The following is a 27447-nucleotide window of genomic DNA, read 5'->3' as shown; positions in this document are numbered from 1 at the left end:
TTATAATCTTAGATTGAAAACATCCGGACGATGTAAAAAATATTTAAACTTAATGTTCGATTACGCGAATTACTTGATTTTATCGGATGGTTCCAAACGTTAATGTTTAAAAATGTTTAAAAAAAGGTGCATTTCCAGCTACGAACTTCGAGAGAAGTGAGAAAGAAAACACTTTGTATAACTATATTTTATTCATTACAATAAATTTTGTACTTATTGTACACTCATTATAACAAATTATGTTACATTCAATACCTGCTTGACAAAGAGCAGACGCATTTCTGATGCTTTACGCGAGGACCTTCTAAATGAAACTTCCTGGCTCGCTGGCTGAAGCTTACAATGACAAAATCGAAACTTGAACATCGTATCGCTCTTATCAACACTATGTGCGCTTCACTTCCGATTTCGCTCAGAAATCAGAAAACGGATGAGTTACGCTGTAATATCGCCGTGATTTTCGAACAGGGGAACGACAAGGTAGCGACCATACAATCAACTACCGGATACCGAATACATGATTAAAGTCGGCGCTACGTCCGGAAACGATCAAATTTGTTGGAGAGTACAAACGTGCCGTCGTCGACCTTAATCGACTTCGCGCGCGCGGCCGAAAATAGAAACCAACCACGCGCGTTTCGCGTTCGCCGTTCGGCCGTTTCAAGTGGCTGGCATAATCTGCGGTATTTGATGTTTCACGAAACATGCTTCTCAGGGATGTTAATAACTGTGATGGAAAGAGAACGAGAGAAAGAACGAAAGATAGAGAGAGAGAGAGGAGAGAAAGAAAGAGGGAGGAAAAGAGAAAGGGAATAGGGAAAAAGCGAAAGAGGAAAAGACACTTGGTATTTTTTTGCGCGCGTGTGTGTGTGTGTGGGTATAGACAGTTACAACTTTATTCAGAACAAAGATAAATGGTTATAATGCGATATGCAGGAACAAGGCCGGATTATCGCGCAGCGTTGTTGTTGTATATCGCGTCACGCACACCGGATACATCTCTTTATTCGGCTGCGACGTGCTATCGATCCGCTTGCGCTCGCGGGCATTACAGCGACTGGCTACGCCAATCTGCACGGGCTAACGTCGCATTATTTAACACGGGAAATCCTCTTAGACGAGACGCCGGAACGCAATTGGAGCTCCAGGACACATCTCGGCAGATGTATCCGATGTGCGTTTTTCCTTACTCCCCTTTCCTCCCCTTCCCCATTGTTTGTTCTTGCCCTTACGCTTACAGGTCAGGAGATCTACAGTCATCCAGCCGCGACGCGAGCTCGCTAGGATTCGTGATGTGCAGGGAACACGTGCGATGCTGACACACAACAGCGGTCGCCTGGCCATTCTCTGGCTTCAATTTGTCGACGATCGCGTTCTTGCGAAACAATATATTGTCCCGCTCCTCGGGATCGGCTAACACGAGCACCCTGCCGGGCACCAGACGCTCGCGGACGACGTTCAGCATCTCGACCGTGTCCTCGGCATCCGATTTTCCCACCAAGAAGATCTGGAAAGGGAACGAAACGTTTAACTGCGCCGGGAATCGTCATACTGGCCGCGGATAAGAAGCGAAAGTAAATATGCACCTGTGTCGCATCGTAATAATCGAGCAGCGCCAGTGTCAGCTGCGGGAACATGATCGGCATCTCCGTGAGACTCTTACCGAACGCGCACAAAAGTTGCTCGGCTTTGTCTTTCAGTTCCTTGCGCTCCAGGTAACTCGCCAGACGCAGTAGATTGGAGCAGGCGATCGAATTACTCGATGGCTCCGCACCGTCATGAGCTGCGAAGAGGCAGAAAAATCGAACGTACGTTTTCTCATTTTTATTGCTATCAAACATAATGAGACGATCGATATTAGTCGATTGATTCGATGATGCTGTAAATATTTGGACCAATGATAAGAATGCAGCCTAAATCTCATCAAACGTACCATCCTTCATTCGTAGAATCATCTGAGAGTCATCGATCGTGCAGAAGTAGCCACCGTTTTGCGTGTCCCAGAACAGCCGATCCTGGATGTCCTGCAGCTGCTCGGCCAACTCAATCCAGTGCGGATCAAAATTAGCTTCGTACAGATCGAGCAATCCTTTCACGACGAACGCGTAATCGTCGTGAAAACCGTGTATCGGGACGCTCCTAAATAAATCACGTTGCAGTAGCGAGTTTCGTATCTTCCGCCACCGCTGACCGAAACAAGACAGTCACTCACGTCTGCATGATTCTGTCGCCCTCGCCGCGGTAGCAGCTACGAAGCAGAACGCCTTTATCTTTGTCGAACAGATATCGCTCAACGAACTTGGCAGCGTCCGTCGCCAGCTCAACGTACCTCTTGTTCCTCACGGCTGCTCCGGCACGCGCGAAGCCACTTATCATGAGGCCTGCAAACGGATCGCAAACAGATCGCTAGATTCCGTGAAAGCGCGCGTTACAAAATCCAAAGCGACGATGACGGCACGAGCGACGTCGTCATCGCGGTTGACAATTCATTACCGTTCCACGCTGTGATGATCTTATCGTCCAAGTGAGGCCGCGGCCTCTTGACTCTTTCTTCAAACAAGATTCGACAGGCTTCCTTGATATAGCTCTTCGTATCTTCTACACTAATGCCAAAGTGCTCTGCGGTCTGTTCCACCCCATCGTAAACGATAAATACGTTCTTGCCCGTTAGCTCCCCGTGGGGATCCTGTTTCAGAACAATCACGAGTCTTGTTTCATAAATATTTCTTATTCCAGAATCTCTTATTTTAGACCGTAACGTACCTGAGCCTTCTTCACGTTCCCTTCTTTCTTCACGTTGAAGTGATAACAGATAAGGTCACAAAATCGTACATTATCATGTCCGGGTATCTCCTCGTCTAAAAGCTCTTTGATTTCGTCGTAGGACCAAACGTAGAACGCGCCCTCCCGTTTCGCCGAAGCCTCCGGCTCCGGGAGTGAATCCGCATCCTCCGCGCTGTAGAAGCCACCTTCCTGAACAATGTATGCGTTATAGATATTTTAGAGTTATCTACGTGTTAATTTTTCTGTTATGTCTCTTGTAACGTTACGTCTCGTTTTTATAAAATTTATAAAATTTATTTCAGAAATCTGGAGACTAAGGAATTAAGATACCAAGCATCGTTGTAAAAGGACGAACAGAAGTGTATATACCTTGTGTCGCAAGTCGCCCGCGACGTATGTTGCGATATCGTCCACGATATCGGAATAGAATGCATCTTTTGTGACAACGTAGGCGTCAGCGTAGGCCTGTATTAACTGAGCCTGATCATAAAGCATTTTCTCGAAGTGGGGAACATGCCATTCGCCGTCCACAGAATACCTCGAAAATCCCTGAAAAGTATAGATAGATCAACTTGATTCGCTCAGAATAATCACAAAAGCCACGAGACACGAGGCTTACTTACTTGTCCCACGTGATCATGAATTCCTCCGTGAGCCATCTTCTTCAAAGTGTGCAGGCACATCTCTAGACACTGTTTACGGAGCTCGGCAGACGTGCTCCTAGCATATATGTTGAAAAGAAAATTGAAGTTAACCGGCTCGGGGAATTTCGGCCCGCTCATCCTGGATCCGCTGCTGAATCCGCCGAATTTCGGATCGTATCCGTTTGCCAGAAGGTGCACGCATAGCAAGGCGCATTTTGTCGTAGGAACTCCATCCTCCTTCTGCATCACGGGAATCGACAAGTAAGAGACACGGTTAAGCAATTATATCAAGTGAAGCAAATTCGAATTAAGTAGAAGTTAGATTAATTCAAATAAAGTTAAGCAAAATTAAATAAAAGTAGATTGAAATAAATAAAATCTTTAAATTTTAGAAATCTGTATTGTTTCCTCACCTGTACCCCCTGTTTGCACTCGACGATATCTCTCAGACGGCTTGCTATGTGGATGCCAGATTTGATTATATCGCCCTTATGTTGTGTCCACTAGAACAAAAAAAAGATATGAATTACAGATCTGATATGGTTTCACACACTCAATGGGACGTGATGAATTCTAAATATGCCAAAGCAATTTAAACGTCACATATTTTACGCGTTACCTTCTTTGCAACTTCTAGCAGGAGCGACTTAAACCCTATGAGGCCGTACTTGTCATCTGGCGGGAAGTACGTTCCACCTGTTATCGGCGTTAAATCCGGCGACAAGAAAACACTCATCGGCCAACCGCCATGACCGGACTTTGCCTATTAAATACAGATACGCTTAGTGCATTTCTTAAACGTCGAGGAGGTTTTTAACTGTCATAAATGAGATGCGCGTCTCTCTTTTCCTATACTTTTGGTCGTCATGTCGTCGTCTGGTCGTCTGGTCGTCGTCGTGAAAAAATAATACGTCAATCGACAATCAACAATTGCTTGATGACACGTGCCTGAACGAACGTCATGTATATCCTGTCAATGTCAGGCCTCTCTTCCCTGTCCACTTTGATATTAATAAAGTTTTCATTCATGATCCGTGCGATCTCGCCGTTTTCAAAAGATTCTTTCTCCATCACGTGGCACCAGTGGCACGTCGAATAGCCGACCGACAGAAAAATCATTTTATTCTCCTTCCTCGCCCTTTCTAAGGCCTCGTCACTCCACGGATACCATTCCACAGGATTGGTCGCGTGTTGCAACAGGTACGGCGACTTTTCTAGGCTTAAACGATTCAGTTTCTTTGTAGCAGAATGACCACTACTCTTGGTACTACTTGAAGTGGATGCCATCTTGATGGACGTTGACAGGAAGAATGTTGAATTGTAATTTAACCTGTTTGTTAAAAATGTATTTGTTAATGATTATAGAATTATTCATTGAGAACATTTAATTTCAGTCTTTTCGGGACGTTAGTAGCGAGGATTAAAACCTTTCAATGAATTCAATTTCAGAAGTGTACACAGTTTTATTTTCTACGTGTAATTTAATCGATTTTAACTTCAATTAATTTTAATTAGAATTTAATTTATAGATATCGGCAATTTAATGATTGTGAAAAATATTGCTCTCAGATTACTTGTTTATACGTCGTCCGACGATAGGAAGCGGGGTATTGTCGACCAGGTGAAAGGCACGACACCCGTATACACCCGTACTGTATCTTTTTTTAGATAACTCTGATACGTAGCGGACTGTTGATAAAATGCTGCATCTTCCTGAAGTCATAACACGTGTAGCATGAAGAGTACAAGTCGCAAAGTATGCCTACGTCGATCCTGTACACACATTACACACAATATAAGTAACAATTAAGTAACAATTAAATAGTCTGCTCTGTTATCGTTGTATACATGGCAACAGATAATCATAGAAGAAGCCACCAGTCCCGGATTAAAAATTCTTAAATTAAAATTAAAAAATAAAAATAAATTATTTCAATAAATGAAAAAAGTGATCTGGGGTTTTTTATTACAAAGCTAATTATACGAGTCAAGTATATATACCAAACACAATTTTTCTCGTAATGGGAGACACACAAGTTAAGGATTAAGGATTAAATATCATGTCATAAAACAAAGTTTACGTTTTCGTTTCCTACTTCCCAAAACAGATTATTAGCGTAAGGCCGTAAGCTATTACTCCAACGTACTAGCTGCTCTATCGATTTAATGACAGTGCACTTTGGCATCATTTGCAACAGTGCATTTGCATTTGAAATACTTTTACAGTATTATTTGCAATGATAATTTACCAGTGTGAAAAAGTAATGTAACACGCACTCTGAAAAAGCATCCACTAATCGTGAGTAAGCTTGACGACTGCTATCTACCATGTTAGACTGCACATTTTTTGCATTAATAATAATAATAATAATATATACATGAGAGCATTGCTTATCAACTGACACGTTACGAAAGCGACTTTTTAATGCAAGATGACTTGTAACAATTCTGGAGCAGCGAGAGAGAGAGAAAGAAAGAGAGGCACGAAATGAATCGAGAAGTGAACATTAACGAGACACTAACCTCAAAGTATCCGATCAAAAATTTACGCATTACTCGTTCTTTATTCAAAATCTGCGTCATCGTACCCATAGACACGTATGGCTCAGCGTGCCATATGCTTCTGTTCGATTACAGATTGGAGAGCCGAAATATCGGAGATCCTCTGTCTCGTCTGCGCGCGCGCATGTGTCACAACCCAGCAAACACAAAATATAACTATTATATAAAACAGAAGTAACACGTAATATAACAACTGTTATATGTTATTAATGTTGAGGTTGCATAATTTACTTTGTAACTGCAATATAACTGCGTTATAAAACTGTTATATTGCTCTGTTATACATTGGTTATAATAATATAGCAGTAATATAACTGAAATATGCGATATTATATAACTGTAATATTTGCATATTATGTCTATGTTATATATCATTTTTAACATTCAGATGTCGAGTTGTCCGGTAGATGGCTTCGTTTCTCGCATGCAAAATATAATACAAAATATATACAGGAACGGTAATCACGGCAGGGCACACTTGTATCGTAAGTCCATTTCTACGATGAAGTGGTACATTTTTGAACGAATAATAAATAAGAGGAAAGTACGAACTTGCACATAACGTTTAGGAAAATCAATTAAACATGCACCCGTAGTCGTAGAGAGAGGAAGAAAGAATAAATAATACATATTCCATTTATATAACATTTTAGTAACACGTTATATTATTGTTATATTACTGCAATTTCGTTTGAGTGGGAAATTACAACTAACATATGCGTTACATGTAACGAACATGTTATATTGCGCGTTACACTCTGTTATATTATGGCAATATCATTGTTACATGACTGTGTTTGCTGGGAAGCCCGTGAAAAAACCCGCTGACAATTGGCTGTCGACGGACCTGCGCGTTCAAGCTGCGCGCAGAAGAAGGAGAGAATTTGCCTCGATGCTTTGGCCCTTTCATCGTTATATAATAAATATAGCTAATGCCGAGTCCGTTATACGCGTTTATGATCGTACCGTTCGCCGAGCATCCTGAGCACGAAAATCCGCACTTATATCGTCGCAACGAGGGTCCGAAGTGCAGGAGGGTTCAATGTAAACGGATCTAAAGATACCAGGTGTCCTCTAACCTGGCGTGACAACGACGTTTTAATTGCAAGTATCCACATGTTAGAACGACAACTACGATCTCGCAGTCGACAGGTCAATAAGCACCAACGATCTAAGAGATTACGCCACGTGCACCCGCAGCTGTCATGCACTATTTACGTTTCTGGAGGATCCGCAAACACTCGCACTCGCTGTTGCGTGCTCCGCGAAGATCGGGTGATCGAATCAATAATAACAAGCATGCGTGATGCCGTAAAGCGAGAACGTAAATCGCGGAGCCCGCGTTCCGAAAGGCACTTTCCGCGACACAAATGCGGATTTTCGATAATAATAATAAGGACGAACGAAAGAGCTTAAAGTAAGCGTGGACTGGGTCTAAATGCTGATCAAGTGATATAAACGCGAGAAATTCGCACATAAATAATGCGATTCTCGTGCGAAGCAATAATTGTCACGCTCATTGATAAACTAATAGAATAGATGGAATGCCTGCGCTCATAAGCGCCTCTGATGGTGCTCGTCAGCAACTACTTGATCATAATCACGGTCTTATATACAGGGCTGGAAACTTCAGAGGTGAGATGGATCATTTTGTGTGTCACTTTTTATTTCTTTAGTAGCCACTAGAGGCGTTGCGATCGATGTTCGCAGACCGACGAGGGACGTCAGAGGCCGGGGGAATATCTGTCTGTCTTTATTCCACTCGCAGTCTTCACAAAACAATATGATAAATTAATAACGCTTTAAATAATTTAAGACTATAAGTGAATTAGTGAAATATGTATATGAAATAAAATTGAGTTTTTATTCTCTAAATTAAGTGTGAATAAAAACGAATCCTTCCGTGATGGAAACAAATGTAATAAAATTTGTTGAAATGTATTTGAAACTCTGTCAATTGACCTCGATTCATTAACATTTCATCATAAATTTTTATATTTTATTATAAATTTTCGTATTTTATTATAAATTTTATATCTAATATTCCAAAAGTTTGAAAATTTGTGATGAAATGATAACGAACCGGGATCAATTGATAGAGATTTTCAAATACATTTTAGCAAAATTTTATTATATTTTTTCCATCAGGATTTTATGTTTAAATCTGTCCTTTATCTTTTTATTTTATTTTTGCGGGTAATAGCTTTTTCCCACTTTTTCCAAGTAACAATGTCTTTCGGCACTCGAAATAAAGAACGTTTCTGCTCGGTTCTACCGCCGGTCTTGCAATTCGGTACCGCACACCATTTCGTCATTTCAATAAACGTTTCGATAACTTTTGTAGTCGATAACCGTTTTTCAATAAGAGTCATGAACACACGTGGGTTCTTATCTCCGGTTTTTCAGGTTATATTTATCTGCGGACATCGATGACAGCGACGAGTAGTGGTTATGCTAGAAACCAAATGTGTCTTCAAAAAGCGGCCATACTCCCACCACTGAAATTAGAGGCAGTTTCCAGACCTGTATGTAAGACCGTGGTCATAATAAACACGCTGGGTGCTGTCAGTTTCTACGGTTTGATGTGAGTCGGTACGCTCGACTTTTCTTGATATCCCGTCTGACGTCCCGAACGATGCGATAAGGCTGCGTGAAGTCTCGTTTATCGCATCGCCACATCGTCAAGTTGTCAGCGGAGGACTTGGCTTCAACTTGAACGGGAAATACAGTACAGCTTGATCGAATAACACGAAAATGGCAGCCATACATCGCGAGGCGATACAAAAACAGATTCAACAGGACTGGGCTAACCGCGAATACATCGAAGTTATCACTGGCAGTATTAAAAAGATCACGGACTTCCTGAATTCTTTCGGTAATGTTCAATGGTCAGATCATTCACCGAATTCGGTAAATGTAAGGGTCACGGGATGGGACTTCACTGTCTTTAATTGTTCATAACTTTGTAACGAGCAACGGCTGAGAATTCTTGCAAGTTAGTTAAAGTCTATATTCTCGACGATATAAGTCGAGGTCGCTGAAATCTGTGAAGCCCCTCTAATATTAACGTTTACCCTAAATTCGTACTCGTAAACCTGCTTTATCGTACAGATGCAACGCAGTTTATTCTTACATAACAACGTTGTTGTCCCTTTCAGACATGTCTTGTCGATCGAGAATAGCGGGACTCAACGAAAAACTGACAACTCTCGAACGACGGATCGAGTACCTCGAAGCATGCGTAAGTAAATTGCATCAAGATGAAAAGTAATCCGTTACTTTGACGTGAGAAAAATTATACTTTGTAAATTTGTGTTCTCGATGCGACATGGAATATTGACATCAAATTTACCGATTAATGTTAATTCAACAGGTGACAAAGGGTGAGACACTGACATAACTCTTCCATACTCGACGCCAAGTCCTTTCATTGTCCTTTTTATTTCCTGTACTAGAGTCTGAATAAATACATGTTGGAAACAAAAGACGTGCCTTTCGAAACACCCCTCGATGACGTTAGTTATATTTTACAAGACCTTAAGTATTAACAACACTAATCCTTTATTCTGCTTATACAAAAAACAAATTTCATCACTCCCAGGGCCTACGGCCCCTTGGGTCCTTGGTCAGGGTAAAATCAGAATAGCGGGACTCGACGAAAAACTGACAACTCTCGAACGACGGATCGAGTACCTCGAAGCATGCGTAAGTAAATTGCATCAAGATGAAAAGTAATCCGTTACTTTGACGTGAGAAAAATTATACTTTGTAAATTTGTGTTCTCGATGCGACATGGAATATTGACATCAAATTTACCGATTAATGTTAATTCAACAGGTGACAAAGGGTGAGACACTGACATAACTCTTCCATACTCGACGCCAAGTCCTTTCATTGTCCTTTTTATTTCCTGTACTAGAGTCTGAATAAATACATGTTGGAAACAAAAGACGTGCCTTTCGAAACACCCCTCGATGACGTTAGTTATATTTTACAAGACTTTAAGTATTAACAACACTAATCCTTTATTCTGCTTATACAAAAAACAAATTTCATCACTCCCAGGGCCTACGGCCCCTTGGGTCCTTGGTCAGGGTAAAATCAGAATAGCGGGACTCGACGAAAAACTGACAACTCTCGAACGACGGATCGAGTACCTCGAAGCATGCGTAAGTAAATTGCATCAAGATGAAAAGTAATCCGTTACTTTGACGTGAGAAAAATTATACTTTGTAAATTTGTGTTCTCGATGCGACATGGAATATTGACATCAAATTTACCGATTAATGTTAACTCAACAGGTGACAAAGGGTGAGACACTGACATAACTCTTCCATACTCGACGCCAAGTCCTTTCATTGTCCTTTTTATTTCCTGTACTAGAGTCTGAATAAATACATGTTGGAAACAAAAGACGTGCCTTTCGAAACACCCCTCGATGACGTTAGTTATATTTTACAAGACTTTAAGTATTAACAACACTAATCCTTTATTCTGCTTATACAAAAAACAAATTTCATCACTCCCAGGGCCTACGGCCCCTTGGGTCCTTGGTCAGGGTAAAATCAGAATAGCGGGACTCGACGAAAAACTGACAACTCTCGAACGACGGATCGAGTACCTCGAAGCATGCGTAAGTAAATTGCATCAAGATGAAAAGTAATCCGTTACTTTGACGTGAGAAAAATTGTACTTTGTAAATTTGTGTTCTCGATGCGACATGGAATATTGACATCAAATTTACCGATTAATGTTAATTCAACAGGTGACAAAGGGTGAGACACTGACATAACTCTTCCATACTCGACGCCAAGTCCTTTCATTGTCCTTTTTATTTCCTGTACTAGAGTCTGAATAAATACATGTTGGAAACAAAAGACGTGCCTTTCGAAACACCCCTCGATGACGTTAGTTATATTTTACAAGACTTTAAGTATTAACAACACTAATCCTTTATTCTGCTTATACAAAAAACAAATTTCATCACTCCCAGGGCCTACGGCCCCTTGGGTCCTTGGTCAGGGTAAAATCAGAATAGCGGGACTCGACGAAAAACTGACAACTCTCGAACGACGGATCGAGTACCTCGAAGCATGCGTAAGTAAATTGCATCAAGATGAAAAGTAATCCGTTACTTTGACGTGAGAAAAATTGTACTTTGTAAATTTGTGTTCTCGATGCGACATGGAATATTGACATCAAATTTACCGATTAATGTTAATTCAACAGGTGACAAAGGGTGAGACACTGACATAACTCTTCCATACTCGACGCCAAGTCCTTTCATTGTCCTTTTTATTTCCTGTACTAGAGTCTGAATAAATACATGTTGGAAACAAAAGACGTGCCTTTCGAAACACCCCTCGATGACGTTAGTTATATTTTACAAGACCTTAAGTATTAACAACACTAATCCTTTATTCTGCTTATACAAAAAACAAATTTCATCACTCCCAGGGCCTACGGCCCCTTGGGTCCTTGGTCAGGGTAAAATCAGGATATTTCTCGTACTGGCGATTTATGATGTCACTGGAATAGCCCATCGGGAGAGGCTCGATGCCAAGCAGCTCGTTATGTTTCTTGATCTTGGCGCATATGAGCAACGCAACGGTGAAGTAACAAGACAAGAAACCATTCTTCATCCAGTGATGGATGATTCCACCGCAAGCCAGTGCTGCAACAAGCGAATAAGACTTGGGAAACTCACTCGCGACTGAGCAATCCGTCTCGGTTGCTTACGCCTTACGTACAAGCCAGCGCGTAATTCGTGTAATCGTCCTTTTGCCTGATCCTGGCCGACGCGTACGCTACGGATGCGAAAGTGACGCACATCGCGTTGACGGGCACCATCCAGTAGGCCATGCAGTTGGCCGTGCTCCAGACGGTCTGCGTATGCGATATGATGACACAGTCGTACGCACCCATGAGGAAGCTGCTGGGCACCCCAAACTTGAGAAGCCCGACGATCTTCTCGAACGGACGCTTGCCCTCGGGCGCGTTCGTGTACTTCCAGTTGTTTATTAAATACTCGAGTAACATGGTTGCAGCTAAAACAGAACGGAAATCACGTGAGCGAGCGACGGTGATGAGCAAAATGTCGTTCGCAGCGTCAATGCGTCCGTCCGTGTCATTGTCAGCTGCGCTTCCAAGCTCGTCGATTTCGCACGAGTTACATGCACTCACGGTCAACGTACGTGCGCGTGCATCCGTAGTATTAACCTATAAATCGAACGAGGTTCTATCCAGAGTAGAAAAATATCGCAAGTATCGGGTTCCGGGTGAAAACTATGCTACAACATCGATGCCAGTGAACGCGAGCTACGTACGAAAGTCGAATCTCCTGCGATTTAACTCGCCGTGAACGGCAGGCAGTGATACCACTGTACACACCGATACACGTGACGTAACTCCGCTGCAGCACCTCGGTGTCAGCTAGAACGCGCATGCGTAACGCAGAAAGCTACTCCTGAATTTCCCTTAGGTCTTCCTGTCATTTTCTTTCTTGGTTCCCGACCTGGTGGACACGAAATAATTTTAATAAAAATTATATTACGTAACAGCAATCAGTTATATGCAATTTTCTTGATTTTTCTTTCCGCAGAATGGACTAGTCAGACATTTTCGTATCGAAACTTCCCTGCTTTCGCACGTCAGCCAACTGCGGAGGCAGCTGCAGCCCATGCATTGAACCCTTTGACTATATACCTATGGACTGCTAACGTTGCCACTTAGGTAATGTAAAAGACGCGATCCAAGATCTCAGCGCACCACGTCCCAACGGCCAAGCCAAGAACTAATAGTCGTACATATACCTTTGACCACGGTCTTATATACAGGCTGGAAACTTCAGAGGTGAGATGGATCATTTTGTGTGTCACTTTTTATTTCTTTAGTAGCCACTAGAGGCGTTGCGATCGATGTTCGCAGGCTGACGAGGGACGTCAGAGGCCGGGGGAATATCTGTCTGTCTTTATTCCACTCGCAGTCTTCACAAAACAATATGATAAATTAATAACGCTTTAAATAATTTAAGACTATAAATGAATTAATGAAATATGTATATGAAATAAAATTGAGTTTTTATTCTCTAAATTAAGTGTGAATAAAAACGAATCCTTCCGTGATGGAAACAAATGTAATAAAATTTGTTGAAATGTATTTGAAACTCTGTCAATTGACCTCGATTCATTAACATTTCATCATAAATTTTTATATTTTATTATAAATTTTCGTATTTTATTATAAATTTTATATCTAATATTCCAAAAGTTTGAAAATTTGTGATGAAATGATAACGAACCGGGATCAATTGATAGAGATTTTCAAATACATTTTAGCAAAATTTTATTATATTTTTTCCATCAGGATTTTATGTTTAAATCTGTCCTTTATCTTTTTATTTTATTTTTGCGGGTAATAGCTTTTTCCCACTTTTTCCAAGTAACAATGTCTTTCGGCACTCGAAATAAAGAACGTTTCTGCTCGGTTCTACCGCCGGTCTTGCAATTCGGTACCGCACACCATTTCGTCATTTCAATAAACGTTTCGATAACTTTTGTAGTCGATAACCGTTTTTCAATAAGAGTCATGAACACACGTGGGTTCTTATCTCCGGTTTTTCAGGTTATATTTATCTGCGGACATCGATGACAGCGACGAGTAGTGGTTATGCTAGAAACTAAATGTGTCTTCAAAAAGCGGCCATACTCCCACCACTGAAATTAGAGGTAGTTTCTAGACCTGTATGTAAGACCGTGCCTTTGACTGAAGCATTTGTTCTGTGGTTTCATGACGCATGTGAGGTGTTATAAGTGACAAATTCTAAGTGAAAACAAAATGGTTCGTTATTGTTGTATCAAATCATGTGCAATCACACGATACAAAGCCAAAACAGGAATACAAAAATCGTCTCGAAATAAAGAATTCACACTTGGTTCCTTAAATTCTCTGCGATTATCGGTCCGCAATTCCGATGGTTGATGATGCACAGATCCCTGAATCTGAAAGGTTTCTCCTTACTTACGAACGGACGTCGATTAATCATTGAGGTCATACCTCATACAATAACGAGCACTACAGAAAAAATATTTAATATTTATGGAATAGAAAATAAAACACGCATTTCAAAGAATGACTTTGCACGTAATAAAAAATATAAATGTCCAAAATCTTTTTACCAATTTTGACGCGCACGTATTAGATAATGATTTATTAGAAAATCACAAACATAAAATGATAAAAACAATAATAGAGTTTTATTTAAAAATAAAGTTATATTGGTTTGCAAAGAATTGACACGTAACTTACATGTAAAATATGTCCGTAAAGATTTTACAAAACTAATTTGTTCAAAGGGTAGTAAGTGTAATCTATATATACAGGGTGTTTCCTAAGTAAGTAGACAAACTTAAGGAGGATATTCCTTGGCTTATTTTAAGAAGAAAAGGTCATATAAACATATGTCCTACACTGCTTTGTTTTCCAAAAAAAGTACATCACTGTTTTCGTTCACTTTTCGGATAGCGTGCTTTTGAAAGTACGAGTCAACAGCGGTGGGGATGGAGTGGGGATGGAGTGGGGATGGTCTCTCGGCGCCGCAAGTGAACACTCGTTTCAGACTGCGCCGCGCGGCCGCCTTTCTTCCCTTGAGACTTAACGGTGCTTCGTATCTACATTTTCTTGAAGATGAGCTACCTTTGGAAGGTATTCCACTCATGCTCAGAAATAGAATGTAGTTTATGCATGATGGCGCTCCACCCCACTTTAGCTTAGCAGTTCGTCAATTTTTGAACAGGTAGTTTGCCAATCGATGGATCGGTCGAGGTACTCAAAGACCAAACCATTTATGGCCTGCAAGATCCCCAGACTTAAATCCAGTAGATTTTTTTCTATGGGGACAGCTTAAATCTTTAGTTTACGCTACACCTATTCAAAATGAAGAAGATCTCAGAAATCGCATAATAGATGGATGTGAAAGAATACGTAACACTCCAGGTATTTTTGAGCGTGTACGTCAATCAATGGAAAGGAGAGTTGAGGCGTGTATCATGGCTGCAGGTGGACATTTTCAGCAGTTACTGTGATGTTATTATTTTTCTTTTTAGTTACTATTTTCTTTTTCGTTATAATTTTTCTTTTTGGTTACTATTGTTTTTCATTTGTTTCATTTGCAATAACACAAACTGTTCTATAATAAACGAAAAGTGAACGAAAACAGTGATGTACTTTTTTTTGGAAAACAAAGCAGTTTAGGACATATGTTTATATGACCTTTTCTTCTTAAAATAAGCCAAGGAATAGCCTCCTTAAGTTTGTCTACTTACTTAGGAAACACCCTGTATATAAGCCAAATACCACTCACTGACTCATCAACGTGCAGCCCGAACCACTGCATCTATCGACTTGAAATTTTAAGGGTATATTCCTACTAGTACGTAGGTGCTCACTAAGGGTGGGTTTTCCGAAATTCCACCCCTAACGGGTGAGAAGGGGTAAAATGTGTTTTTATTTAATTCTACACATAATATCGCGGGCGAAGCCCGCGTGACGGGGGATGCTAGTGTATAATAAAACTGATTTCTAGTCTCTTAAGATTACGTTTTTATTTTCTTAATTTTTTCCTTTCAAGTATACTTTATTGTACTACATTCTCATGTACCTAATGCTTTATTGTAAGTAAGAAAAGAATTTGAAGTTATTTTGCAATTTAACATGAAAAGTGCAACAATTTTACTGTTCAAAAGGCATTTAAAAAATCATATTAATACAATGACCATGAATATTTTGTTTTATATTGCAGTATAAGAGAATGTGAATATTATATTCTTAAAACAATGTTCACGAAATATATGATTATTAGTTCTTGGTTTGGCCGTTGGTACCTGGTGGCGCTGAGATCTTGGATCGCACAATGGCTGCCCATTAGCAGTCCATAGGTATATAGTCAAAGATTGAATCAAAATAGAGCACGGTGAGGGGGAGGAGGGTCAGATCATTGTCAGAAGGACGTTTGGATCTTGAGAGGCTCGCACGTTGCAATCGCCAGACTGTTATTCCCACAAGTCGTCACAAAATGTTTCGCATAATCGCGAGACGAGTACCATTGCAGGTGCGTATTGGAAAGATTGATAAAAATCTCTCGACGTGTTCACGAATTTGTAACCTCTTTATTTGGGAGCAGTTCAAGCAACTATCGATGCTTTCAGGGAATAACGACTATTTCTTCTCGGACATTTAGTGCACAAACTTCAAGCGGAAGCACTGCTCAATCTACTGCGAACGTCGATGTGCCAGGTCTCAGTGAGCACGTCGTCAAAGTACCGAATGCATGTAAGAGCCGTTACGTACCACAAGGGCCCAGACACGATGAGACAATGAGAGGAATAAGGACGAATTAAAGAATAAAACAAAATTCAATTTCGACCAATGAAAAGCCATGCATGCGTGTTCCTTATTCCTCCCATTGTCTGGGCCCTAAACATGCCTGCTGTCATCCGAGTCTTAAACTGTAATCTGTTCTCAGCTGTAGGACCTGACGCTTCCAAAGACAAGGAGTACAAGAATCCTGAATACTTCTGCTATCACGTCGACTCGTTCGGGGAAGCCGAAGTGGAATTGGCAAAATACAGACTGCCAGTGCCATCTAATAAGAAACCGTATCCATAGGTAGATGAATGAAGAAATAAATTGATGTAATAATATAATGAAGGAATGGCTGAACGTCGAAAGAGACAGCAGGACCGAAAAAGAAGAGACAATATAGTTAGTACTGTACCAGAGGAAATGAGAGAATAACAAGAAGCAATGGTGTTCAAAGTTATATCACGTGTGTTGAAAAGAGAAACACGAATTTAATATATCCCAGCAAACACAAAATATAACTATTATATAAAACAGAAGTAACACGTAATATAACAACTGTTATATGTTATTAATGTTGAGGTTGCATAATTTACTTTGTAACTGCAATATAACTGCGTTATAAAACTGTTATATTGCTCTGTTATACATTGGTTATAATAATATAGCAGTAATATAACTGAAATATGCGATATTATATAACTGTAATATTTGCATATTATGTCTATGTTATATATCATTTTTAACATTCAGATGTCGAGTTGTCCGGTAGATGGCTTCGTTTCTCGCATGCAAAATATAATACAAAATATATACAGGAACGGTAATCACGGCAGGGCACAACTTGTATCGTAAGTCCATTTCTACGATGAAGTGGTACATTTTTGAACGAATAATAAATAAGAGGAAAGTACGAACTTGCACATAACGTTTAGGAAAATCAATTAAACATGCACCCGTAGTCGTAGAGAGAGGAAGAAAGAATAAATAATACATATTCCATTTATATAATATTTTAGTAACACGTTATATTATTGTTATATTACTGCAATTTCGTTTGAGTGGGAAATTACAACTAACATATGCGTTACATGTAACGAACATGTTATATTGCGCGTTACACTCTGTTATATTATGGCAATATCATTGTTACATGACTGTGTTTGCTGGGAAGCCCGTGAAAAAACCCGCTGACAATTGGCTGTCGACGGACCTGCGCGTTCAAGCTGCGCGCAGAAGAAGGAGAGAATTTGCCTCGATGCTTTGGCCCTTTCATCGTTATATAATAAATATAGCTAATGCCGAGTCCGTTATACGCGTTTATGATCGTACCGTTCGCCGAGCATCCTGAGCACGAAAATCATTATATCCATCTGTCATCTGAAATCGTTTAAGGTTCAGAAGTGCAATATGCATTCCAGAATCCAGCACGTTGCGGCGCGTAACGGCACACAGTCGCGCGAGAATTTTTATCGTCAACACCTCGCGCATCGGTCGGTTGAGAATCGCTGGATAAATTTAAATATAATTCTTGTGTAAAGCCGCGAGTGCGGCGGGCGCAGCAATCAGCTTGGCCGAGGTGCAGGGTGCTCCGATCTTCCCCCCTTCCTCTCGCACGTACGTTCGTGATAATGACGCGAATTCGATATCCTCACACGCCATCCATGTAATTCCTTGCTCCATGGTATAACGAGGAACGCATATAACGATACGCGCGCACTTCCGCGCGTGGGTATAAAAGCGTCGGTCCGATTTCCAACGCGGAAGAGTGACGCGTGTGGCACCCGCGTGCGCGTGTGGCGATTAAGCGCGAGTCCCGATCGTTCGCCAGTCGCTGGTCGCGCCTGCGACTTTCCTCCCTTTTTAATTTCCCCCCTTCGAACGCTGGTTTCTTGCGCGGTCTCGCCGCGCGCACGCGAATTCGGGAGACGAGTCGCGCCGCGGGCCTAACCTGGTGGTTCGCAGTGGTTCGCAGCCTTCGTCCCGTCGCGTGCACCGCCAGCAGCGGATCCCTCGCTTCGCGGGGATCGGTTCGCCGTTCGTGACCGCGCTTTGATTTCCGACGCTTTCCGCGTTCAGTTTCCTCCGTTTCCGGTGGTCCGCCGGACACTTCGCCGCGTGAGCTAGCGTGGACCAGCAGCAACGTTGGCGGAACATGTCGTCCGTTGCGCGGAACCGGTTCCTGCCGGCGATCAGTAGCGCGCGGCGCCTCGCCGCCGCCGATCGCGCGTACGCCGGATGGGCGGATGCGCAACGCGCGCGTCTCGCTGCGCCGAGCCGCGTGAGCGCGACGGCGGCGACGCGTTGGAGGTGAGCTTGCGCGGAAAGATGCGTCTAATGCCGAGACGGCTCTCGCACCTCCGCTGCTCGCACGAGCAGAGGAGATGCACGGTGCCCAGCTGTTGCGAAGATATATCGCGATGGGATGTGTCATTGAGGTTAATTAGCATAAACGGAAAACATTTCTTCGTCGAGCAAACAGGAGCGCGAAGGGGGGGAGGGTAAGAGGAGAGGGAACAGCGGAGGAACGCTATTCCGATCTAAATACGCGCATAAAAAAGTGCGTAAAAACCAAGAATAGAAATACGTTAAGAAGCCCGAGGAGAATAGATGAAGTGTTTACGGAGAGAGAAAGCTGCATCTGGAGGACTCGAAATGAGCAATCTTATGATAACGCAATTTTTCAGTTATGATTTTATGGAGAAACGATCTTTCTTCGCAGCCCTCGCGGTGCTTTATTCGTTCGGATTGTCCGGCGAATCTTAACAATTTTACGCTAATTATTATTACTTCGCAGGCTTGAAATTTGCGTAATTTGAGAGCTTCTCAGGAAAAAAAATGCACGCGTCCACTCTTCTATTTCCACATTCTCATTTATACGAAAAATGCATGCTATATCCGAAATGCGACGAAGTGCGGAAGAGTATCGTGACTCGTCACTAATATCTTATCGTTCTAATACCTCTTTATACATGCAAATGAGGCTTACATATCACGTGACGCTCACGGAATATTGCCACGTGCATAAGGCTGCTAAAAACACGTGAATATTTGCAAGCACAAATTGCTTGAAGACATTTTCATGTTACTTCATTTTTATTTCTGTATCTGTTTGTCCGATCGCATTATAATTATGTATCAAGTGCAGGAAAACGCCAATGGAAATCGATAAGGCTGCTCGATCAACGTCTGCGCGACGACTCGTGCTGCCTTTTTAGGCATACACATACATATTTCGAAGCATTATCATTGTCGATATTCATGACAAGAAATAAACATTATCGATCGATCCACAAGGCCAATAACACGATTCCTTATTGCGAAACTGGATTTCTCAGTTCTGTCTAAATTTCATTACACGCGTGTCTTTGATGTTGACATACAAGACATGATATTTTGAAATCCATCTTAATTTAATCGAGATAAACACCAACGATAACTTGCTCTACTTGTTTGAGCAATTAAACTTCTTCTTTGTTCATTTACATTGCTTGAAAAACGTTTTAATCCAGGCTGTCGATACAGCTGGCTTCATTTGCAATGATAATCTCCATCTTATAATACGAGCAGTCAAGAACTATTTTTACAGAAAGAAAGCCGAACCGATGATAAGCCCTTATTTCTTATTTAATCAATTAAATTAAATTTTCAAATCGCTTCCGTCAGGCTTTAACACTTGGCCGCGGGGACATTTACAAAGATTAGAAATCAATACAGCAAGCAACTGAATAGAATATTAGAGAAACGTTAGAGAAACTTCCAATCGACTGGAGAGAGTGAAAGTGCATGCCCAAACTTTGGAACACATCCTGCACGACAATATATTCACAGCTACCGTACTATCAATACAAAGTTATCATCAAAAACAGTTGTCTAACGACAGATAACGACATATCCAATAGATAGTTGAGCAATGCATTTAACAAGTCATTTTGTTATCTTTATTGTGCAATTTTCTTGTGCAATAGTAGTCGTGTTCAAACATGGAATTTCATGGACAAGTGTTAGCACGCTTTCCTTTTAGAAACTTACGTCGTTTCGAGAATATCCAGTAGCGTGTCTCCGAAAAAGGTTTCGGTCAATCTCGCATGCTTTGCATCGCACTCCCCTCTGCTCTCGTTTCCGTCGCGTCCTCCTCTTCCGTCTTTTTTACATCTTGGGCGATCTTCTCCTTGAGCATGCCAATAAAATCCTTGCCACTCATCTCAGGTTTGCATCGTACGAACGGTTGTGCATATCGGCTTCTCGCTCCTTCTTGAAGTTTCTCTTTTTCGATCTTAAAGTAAGACACTTAGTTTCGATTCGGATGTCCGATTACTGAGCAAACAAGTCCGCGGAAGAATCGCATATTCCAAAAGCTAACGAATCTTACATAAATATAATGTAAACACACAGGTAACATCGACAAAATCGGGCAGGACTTTCAGTTATAGAGTATTTGCAACAACGGTGAACTTAATTCCAAATACAGGCGCAGAATGACAAACTAAACTCGTCTGCAATGCACATAAAAGCAACACAGTTCATATAATGACGTGCGATAATATTGTAAAAAAAGCAACTTGTCGAGTAATTAGTCGAGTGAATAAATCCATAATACATGCATTTTGCGCAATTAACCAAATTGTCAAAAATTCTTAATGCAAAAAATGTTGATTTTATCCTAGTATTCTTGTTACAGTAATACAAATAAATGGCCATACATGAAACTTTTATTTTAGATGATTTACATTATTATTCACTGAAATGATCTTGCAATTTTACCGCTTGTTTATATTTAATCTTTATAATTTCTTTTGTGAAAATATAATTATGATAAATCGACGAATATTTAATAAACGAGCGAGAAAGAAAAAATGCATGATCTCTTATGCACACAGGACACACTCCGTAACACATCTTAGACAATAAATATAAATCCAAATCGCCTCTGAAATCCATCGCAGCGTTAATTCGATCGACAATCGAGTCTTAAAGATATCACAAAGCCAAATTCGACGTTAACATTTATGATAAATGATACATGCTTACCTCAGCTACGTCTGGCGATGACATCGCGTGTCGATTGTACCGAACTAGGTTGCAGTACGTGTTGTTCAATCAAACATAAAATCTCGACATTTACATGACAATCGCACTATACGCAATTTGTTTCCTAAGAGGTCAGCATGTTTTTGATCTCCCAAATATAGCTTGCGATTTAACTCTTTAAATTTATTCAGAAGGCATATTCATTACGTGAGGTTTATGCAACAAGTTCTTTTTCAGGTTTCCACGTGTTTAAAACATGACCTCCCTTATCTTTTATCTACACGTTAGATTTTTGTCGATAAAGTAAAATACAGAATACCAATACATACATATGTATTATTATTCTAATTTGCTAATATATATACTGCAGATAAGTCGCGTAGAGCTCAGTGTGGTTTGAGAAGTTTGTTCGTTTGTTGTACAAAAGGTATTAAATATAAATCCGATCATTTTCACGTTTCGTTTATTCATCATTAAATCTTGCTCTTGCCACTTATAGCTAGCAATATTTTACGTAATAAATGAATTATTCGCAATAATAATTTGAATTATTCGCAAGAGTAAAATCTGTACAGCAATCTATTGCTGCCTACTTCCTGTCGTAATCATGGACTTGTTAATTTTTCAGGACATTGGATTATAATTTGCGAATGGCTCATTCCACGACACAACCATGGGCAGGCAAGGAAGAAAGTCGGGAACTGATGGCGGTGTGGACAGACGTTGTCCGAGACCTCACGGATGCAACCAAGAGTTTAGATATTCCGGATGTCCCCAAATGGTTGGCAAAAGTAAGTGCCATTATTGAAAATATAAAGCACAATGGCTAGAGATCTCAAAGATCAAATAAATCAAAATTTAAAAAACCAAGCTATATAGATCAATTATATTACTCCAAAAATATACGAATCTTCTCAGAAATAATTAAAGAAGTAACATAAAGTAACAATAATGTAATAATTGTGTGTTACATATAATAATTGCGATAAACATGATATAAAAGAGAATTTAAAGTAAAATTTTATTTGTAACGATAAATACAATATAAATTGACATAAGATAATCATTATTAAAAGAACAGATAAACAATATCAGTGCGTTAATCAGATACGAGTAAGAAATAAAGAAAAGAAAACGATGTGCTTTGCTGACATGTGAAAAGAAGGTGATAATAAGAGGCAGATACATAGATATGAAACATTTACAAGATACACGGAATAATTTGTAATCTGGGAAAAAGAATACTTTTGCGAATTAAAACTTTTCTGTTGCACAGGTATTACAGTATAACGTTCCAAACGGAAAGAAAACTCGCGCCCTAGCATTAGTTTATGCCTATAGGCTGCTGGCACCTAGCAGTCAAGTCACAGAGGAAAATATTCATCTAGTACGAATTTTAGCATGGTGCGTCGAACTGGTACGTAATTATTTGTGAAACTAATATATGAATTATTTCAAATTGCAAATGAGATAAAATAAAATAAAACTAGTGTAAAAATAATTTACTACGTTCGAAAAATATACTTTAAAGCACTTTGGTGTTATTATAATGAGTTACTTATTAGTGTAAACTTTTGCAAAGAATAGCATTCTTACAAGTCTTTTTTATCAGACTTATATAACATTGTCTTGCAACGTTTATATAACATTTATATCAGTTAATCTAAATTTCGAGTTATTATTCAACGATCAAAAATATCAAGTATTATATTTATATATAATTGCACATTATTGGCATTTATTACAGCTCCAAGGCTTTTTCCTTGTTATCGATGACATTCAAGACCGATCGTTAATTCGTAGAAACCAACCATGTTGGTATCGGCAAAATAATATAGACTTAGCGGCAATTAACGACGGCTTAATGATAGAGAATACCGTGGGTTATCTACTTCGAAAACACTTCAAAGGGAAAGAGTGCTACATAGATCTGGTAGAAACATTCCAAGACGTAAGTGACGATTTCCTACTTTTGAATATATATGTATATATTAACGTAAATGGCAGTTTATCTTTTTTTTTCTTTTTAATTGAGCTATTATTTATAAAAGTGTTTCGACAGAGCGTACTGAAGACTATATTCGGGCAATGTTTAGATCTGCTTTCCACCAATTACGGCAAAACGCCGAATCTAGATCTCTTTACGATGGATCGGTACAACTCTATTGTCAAGTACAAAACGTCGTATTATTCGTTCATTCTGCCGATAACCGTCGCGATGCATTATGTAAGTATAATTCCTAATTTCCGAATACAGAAAGGAGAAATTCTACTCTCTACCTCGAGGCTAATAATATACACTTTTATTGATTTAGGCTGGAATAAAAGATCCAGAAATGTTCAGGCAGGCAAAAACGATCCTGCTGGAAATGGGACATTTCTTCCAAGTTCAAGATGATTACTTGGGTTCCTACGGAGATCCTGAAGTCATTGGCAAGGATAATACCGACATAGAAGAGGGCAAGTGCACGTGGCTGATCGTTATGGCTCTCCAGCGTGTTACACCGTCACAGCGGAAGATTTTAGAAGTAAATACCGAAATAATTGCTCGATTGAAAGATATTTTCAGCCTGATGCGAAGCTAAAAATAAAAGTATCTCGTTAATGAACAGCATTGGCTCGAAAATTCATCAGTACCTTTTTTCGTCGCACAGGAATGTTATGGTATCGCCGGTGATCCGGAGAAAGTAAAGCGCGTGATGCAGCTGTACAATGAACTGGGCTTGCCAAACACTTATGCCAAATACGAAGAGGACACGCATAAACTGTTAAATACGCACATACAGCAGATATCACGCGGTCTACCACATGATCTTTTCCTCAAGTTGTTGGAGAAGCTATATCACAGGCAGTCATGAAAGTAAGAAGAAACGGAAAAAAACAGTTCTCGGAGTACACGATACTGGCACTAACCATCTTATTATATATATTATTATAGATTTAATGTCAAGAACCAAGGTGTGTTAATTATCATGAAAAATGGCGATTTACTTTAATACCTAATAATTTACTTTATGCCCATTATCGTTGTTTCTATCATTGTTTCAAGAGAGGAAATCGAAATCTTGTTCCGTGTTGCATTTCTATTAATTTAAAAATTCAGCCGACACATGTAGAATTTATATGTCTCTTGTAAAATCTCAACTGGAGACAAAGTGCGAGATGTACAGGAATTTTTATAAGAATCGTTTTCTATGAGAGACAATTATACTTGTAAATCCACAAAGATTTATACGTACACATTTATTATATAGTATATAAAAGTATATTTTTACATGTTATATGTTACATACTTTACAATAATGTCTTTCTAGGATAATAATCACATGATCCTGGATTGATCGTTACGCTATTGCAAATACAGAACCAAAACAATTACGAGGGAAAAATATCTTAGCGTGAGAATTTCTTTATTTTCCTTTTCTTACCCCACCGCTGATGTTGCTTCTCATTATTGCGAATCTTCGTACGTACGATCTGTTTCAACTCGCGTCTCAGATTCTTGAATTCATCCGTTGGCGCGGCTTCTGCATTAAAAAATCTCACGGCCTCTGAAAAACATTCGTCCTCGTGTTATCTCCGTCGTAAATGATACTCTGTCGCGAATTATAGTCTTATCTTCACGCGTACCATTAAACCGTACATCATCCTTGTCAAAAAATAGGATGTCTTTATGTGCAAATATATTACATGTATTTTCATCATATTCAGTTCCTTCGACCGTTCGTTCATTTGCATCAGGTTTATTTACTTCGTCTACATCTTCGTCGGATGAATCGCACTTATTGTTCAACACGTTACTTGCATTGAAGTTAAACCTAAACTTTCTATCTTTACTTTCTGCAATAGATGCGTCATTGCTCTCAGCGTGTCCTGAAAATATACGTATCAAAATAAGAAAATAGTGAAATAGTCCAAATATAAATGTGTTTATGTTATTTTTGAATTAATACCCGTATCATTTTTCTTCTCTTTCCCAAATGTTTTCAACAAACTGAATTCTTCTTTCTGTTTTAGACTTTCCGCTAAAGTATCAGATACAGCATAATAGATATCCTTTGACACATCGACAGGTGCAGGCTCTTCAACTTCTGGCATCGGTTTTTCACGTTTCTTCTTTTTGCTACTTTTCTCCTCGCTCTTCTCTGACTGCACAGTTTTGACTTCGTATTTGCAGTGTTCGTTTTCAGTGGGATCGTAGCGTACCATTAATTCCTGTCTGAAAATATTCTATCGTTAAGTACCCAAAAAGTATTGATAAAACAATTATAAGAAAATCTGCTTTTCTGTATTCTTACTTGGTCGATTTCGTATTTGAGTTTTCCTGACTTTTTGCCACAAGCGGCATTCCCAAAATGCTTTCTAAAATATCTAATTGCTTTTCTTTTTCCTTCTGTAGATCACATTCATCGGTGCCTGTTTTAACTTCAGTTTCCTGGACTGAATGATCGTCTTCCATGAAACGATCATCCAAAGTAAACCGCGCGTCATTTCCAAGAACAACCTGTGGCAATACGTTACACGTGCATCTTCGATATGAGAAATACAAAATTGTAAAGCGTGAGATACTAACTTTTTTCTTTTTCTTGGCGGCGAATTCATCTTCATTCCATAAAACATCTTTCTTATTATCGTCATTATCGTCATCACTATCAAAGAGAGCTATCTTTTGCCTTTTCGGCTTTGTACTTTGTTCTTCACCAAAATCGTCATCAAATCTAATTTTGTTGCTTTTAGCATTATTCTAGAAAAATAATTGTGTATAAAAAATAGGAGATATAACTTATAAAAGCATCAAGAGAAAACTTAATAGATTTACTTACTAGGTCACTTAATGCTTGGTGTATAAGCTGTCCCTTGATTTTAAATGCATGTTTCTTTTCTTTCAAGGATTGCAATCGTTTCCTCTCGGATTCGGTAATTACACTCATGTTTTAAATTTACGATCAAATACGAAAGAAATAAGAAAGAAGTTTAAAACGTATTTCAAATTAAACGTGCTATTACTGCCTATTTGCGCAAATAGTACGCAAAGATAATCATTAAAAACAATGTTATAAATAAATTTATTAAAAATTATGTTCAAAAAGTCACATGCGCGGTTCTCCGTGATACATTCTTTTTAGGTTAACTCATGAAGTAGAATATTTGTAGACATGGCTATCAACGGATCCAAGGAACTTTTAAATCCATTAAAAAGTTACTAGATTTTATTGCACAAAATTTACGCACAAGCAAATCACTCACAAGTGTGAACGATGCAAAATAAAGCAAATAGTCTCTGCCAATATTAAAATCTATAAATACAGGGTGTCCCGGGTTTTAACCGACAAACTGCGGGAGCATATTCTACTAGTGGAAATAAGAAAAAATTCTTATATCGAGTTTGCTTAGAAATGCTTTATTACAAAGTTATAAACCAATATTCAAAAGAAATATGAGACAAGTAACAACGGATTTTTTCACAAAAATAAAAATTATCTACGCAATGATTTAGTGACGCATTTCAAAATGTTGTCCTTGCACATCGATACAAGCTAGACGTCGACGTAGTACAGAATTTGTTACGGTACGACATTCCTGAAAATTTTGTTGCATCTCAGTAACTGAATTAGTAATTCGTTGCTTTAAATCTATCTGGTACCCTCCTGTTAGGAAATCTACGTTGATACTCTCGTACGGCAGCTCGTGCATTTCCGTCACGGAATCCGTACACGAAATGAGTATCGGTGTATTCCTCATTTGAAAACACTTTTGGCATTCTGATAGTAATTGCTAGTTGACACGACGATTGAAATCTAACGGCTACTGTTGTGAAAGTAACAATCATACTGAATCGTTTCAACATAGTGAACATGAATACATGTGAATACACGTAAGATAAACATCTTCGACCTTCCAAATTCTACACTATGTTCCGTTGTTACTTATCTGATATTTCTTTTCAATATTGGTTTATAACTTTGTAATAAAGCATTTCTAAGCAAACTCGATATAAGAATTTTTTCTTATTTCCACTAGTAGAATATGCTCCCGCAGTTTGTCGGTTAAAACCCGGGACACCCTG

General features: G+C 39.5%; 6 protein-coding genes across 24 annotated transcripts; 3 read left to right on the top strand and 3 right to left on the bottom strand.

The window, feature by feature from the left end:
* Positions 1–171: 171 nt before the first annotated feature.
* LOC105285198 (spermatogenesis-associated protein 20) lies at positions 172–7536 on the bottom strand. 8 transcript variants are annotated; one of them, XM_011349254.3, is made up of 13 exons: positions 7209–7536; positions 5003–5141; positions 4377–4758; positions 4048–4191; positions 3842–3931; positions 3408–3668; positions 3154–3333; positions 2764–2973; positions 2494–2686; positions 2213–2381; positions 1934–2139; positions 1587–1783; positions 172–1507 (listed from the first exon to the last, which is right to left on the bottom strand). In XM_011349254.3, exons 1-13 carry the CDS (start codon positions 7465–7467, stop codon positions 1235–1237), a joined length of 2703 nt encoding a protein of 900 aa, XP_011347556.2. In that variant the 5' UTR covers positions 7468–7536; the 3' UTR covers positions 172–1234. The 8 variants fall into 8 exon arrangements, with proteins under 8 accessions (XP_011347556.2, XP_026825503.1, XP_011347557.2 ...); XM_026969702.1 differs by having other exon boundaries at positions 5003–5201; positions 7209–7311; XM_011349255.3 differs by having other exon boundaries at positions 5003–5201; positions 6957–7304.
* A 1010-nt stretch (positions 7537–8546) lies between these two features.
* LOC105285200 (probable protein BRICK1-B) lies at positions 8547–11322 on the top strand. Its single transcript, XM_026969709.1, has 7 exons — positions 8547–8865; positions 9149–9231; positions 9364–9695; positions 9828–10159; positions 10292–10623; positions 10756–11087; positions 11220–11322. Exons 1-3 carry the CDS (start codon positions 8745–8747, stop codon positions 9388–9390), a joined length of 231 nt encoding a protein of 76 aa, XP_026825510.1. The 5' UTR covers positions 8547–8744; the 3' UTR covers positions 9391–9695; positions 9828–10159; positions 10292–10623; positions 10756–11087; positions 11220–11322.
* LOC105285202 lies at positions 10805–12642 on the bottom strand. 6 transcript variants are annotated; one of them, XM_026969707.1, is made up of 4 exons: positions 12381–12642; positions 11741–12037; positions 11468–11664; positions 10805–11003 (listed from the first exon to the last, which is right to left on the bottom strand). In XM_026969707.1, the coding sequence occupies exons 1-4, from the start codon at positions 12433–12435 to the stop codon at positions 10974–10976; spliced, it is 579 nt and encodes a 192-aa protein (XP_026825508.1). In that variant the 5' UTR covers positions 12436–12642; the 3' UTR covers positions 10805–10973. The 6 variants fall into 6 exon arrangements, with proteins under 6 accessions (XP_026825508.1, XP_026825507.1, XP_011347561.1 ...); XM_026969706.1 differs by having other exon boundaries at positions 10805–10986; positions 11451–11664; positions 12381–12641; XM_011349259.3 differs by lacking the exon at positions 10805–11003 and having other exon boundaries at positions 11272–11664; positions 12381–12636.
* A 3147-nt stretch (positions 12643–15789) lies between these two features.
* LOC105285203 lies at positions 15790–16809 on the top strand. The gene is made up of 3 exons (XM_011349265.2): positions 15790–16098; positions 16196–16319; positions 16513–16809. The coding sequence occupies exons 1-3, from the start codon at positions 16063–16065 to the stop codon at positions 16653–16655; spliced, it is 303 nt and encodes a 100-aa protein (XP_011347567.1). The 5' UTR covers positions 15790–16062; the 3' UTR covers positions 16656–16809.
* LOC105285204 (farnesyl pyrophosphate synthase) lies at positions 16526–24763 on the top strand. 7 transcript variants are annotated; one of them, XM_011349268.2, is made up of 8 exons: positions 18667–18850; positions 22009–22171; positions 22657–22797; positions 23128–23331; positions 23443–23607; positions 23696–23908; positions 24035–24240; positions 24319–24763. In XM_011349268.2, exons 1-7 carry the CDS (start codon positions 18678–18680, stop codon positions 24236–24238), a joined length of 1263 nt encoding a protein of 420 aa, XP_011347570.2. In that variant the 5' UTR covers positions 18667–18677; the 3' UTR covers positions 24239–24240; positions 24319–24763. The 7 variants fall into 7 exon arrangements, with proteins under 7 accessions (XP_019889133.2, XP_011347571.2, XP_011347570.2 ...); XM_020033574.2 differs by lacking the exon at positions 18667–18850 and adding an exon at positions 16526–16655 and having other exon boundaries at positions 24035–24763; XM_011349269.3 differs by lacking the exon at positions 18667–18850 and adding an exon at positions 18308–18659 and having other exon boundaries at positions 24035–24763.
* On the bottom strand, positions 24615–26539 carry LOC105285205 (nucleolar protein 8). The gene is made up of 6 exons (XM_011349273.3): positions 26204–26539; positions 25954–26124; positions 25679–25884; positions 25334–25599; positions 25011–25253; positions 24615–24931 (listed from the first exon to the last, which is right to left on the bottom strand). Exons 1-6 carry the CDS (start codon positions 26309–26311, stop codon positions 24774–24776), a joined length of 1152 nt encoding a protein of 383 aa, XP_011347575.1. The 5' UTR covers positions 26312–26539; the 3' UTR covers positions 24615–24773.
* Positions 26540–27447: the final 908 nt, after the last annotated feature.

Source organism: Ooceraea biroi, chromosome 5 (genome assembly GCF_003672135.1).
Source record: "Ooceraea biroi isolate clonal line C1 chromosome 5, Obir_v5.4, whole genome shotgun sequence".
In the NCBI taxonomy this organism is placed as follows: domain Eukaryota; kingdom Metazoa; phylum Arthropoda; class Insecta; order Hymenoptera; family Formicidae; genus Ooceraea; species Ooceraea biroi.
Note: the sequence above shows the minus strand (reverse complement) of the source record. Positions and strands in the feature narration are given on the sequence as shown.

Coding starts and splice junctions, on each gene's coding strand:
- LOC105285204 (XM_011349268.2), top strand. CDS start 18,678: ATGCGTCTAATGCCGAGACGGCTCTCGCACCTCCGCTGCTCGCACGAG. Junction 22,172..22,656: donor TCCCCAAATGGTTGGCAAAA/GTAAGTGCCATT, acceptor TCTGTTGCACAG/GTATTACAGTATAACGTTCC. Junction 22,798..23,127: donor TAGCATGGTGCGTCGAACTG/GTACGTAATTAT, acceptor CATTTATTACAG/CTCCAAGGCTTTTTCCTTGT.
- LOC105285198 (XM_011349254.3), bottom strand. CDS start 7,467: ATGTGCGAATTTCTCGCGTTTATATCACTTGATCAGCATTTAGACCCA. Junction 3,932..4,047: donor TGCTAGAAGTTGCAAAGAAG/GTAACGCGTAAA, acceptor TTTTTGTTCTAG/TGGACACAACATAAGGGCGA. Junction 1,784..1,933: donor GATTCTACGAATGAAGGATG/GTACGTTTGATG, acceptor GCCTCTTCGCAG/CTCATGACGGTGCGGAGCCA.
- LOC105285200 (XM_026969709.1), top strand. CDS start 8,745: ATGGCAGCCATACATCGCGAGGCGATACAAAAACAGATTCAACAGGAC. Junction 8,866..9,148: donor GGACTTCCTGAATTCTTTCG/GTAATGTTCAAT, acceptor TGTCCCTTTCAG/ACATGTCTTGTCGATCGAGA. Junction 9,232..9,363: donor TCGAGTACCTCGAAGCATGC/GTAAGTAAATTG, acceptor TTAATTCAACAG/GTGACAAAGGGTGAGACACT.
- LOC105285202 (XM_026969707.1), bottom strand. CDS start 12,435: ATGCGCGTTCTAGCTGACACCGAGGTGCTGCAGCGGAGTTACGTCACG. Junction 12,038..12,380: donor GAGTTACGTCACGTGTATCG/GTGTGTACAGTG, acceptor GTTCTGTTTTAG/CTGCAACCATGTTACTCGAG. Junction 11,665..11,740: donor CACGAATTACGCGCTGGCTT/GTACGTAAGGCG, acceptor CGCTTGTTGCAG/CACTGGCTTGCGGTGGAATC.
- LOC105285205 (XM_011349273.3), bottom strand. CDS start 26,311: ATGAGTGTAATTACCGAATCCGAGAGGAAACGATTGCAATCCTTGAAA. Junction 25,885..25,953: donor CCGCCAAGAAAAAGAAAAAA/GTTAGTATCTCA, acceptor GTATTGCCACAG/GTTGTTCTTGGAAATGACGC. Junction 24,932..25,010: donor GGATGATGTACGGTTTAATG/GTACGCGTGAAG, acceptor AATGTTTTTCAG/AGGCCGTGAGATTTTTTAAT.
- LOC105285203 (XM_011349265.2), top strand. CDS start 16,063: ATGTTTCGCATAATCGCGAGACGAGTACCATTGCAG. Junction 16,099..16,195: donor CGAGACGAGTACCATTGCAG/GTGCGTATTGGA, acceptor CGATGCTTTCAG/GGAATAACGACTATTTCTTC. Junction 16,320..16,512: donor CGTCAAAGTACCGAATGCAT/GTAAGAGCCGTT, acceptor ATCTGTTCTCAG/CTGTAGGACCTGACGCTTCC.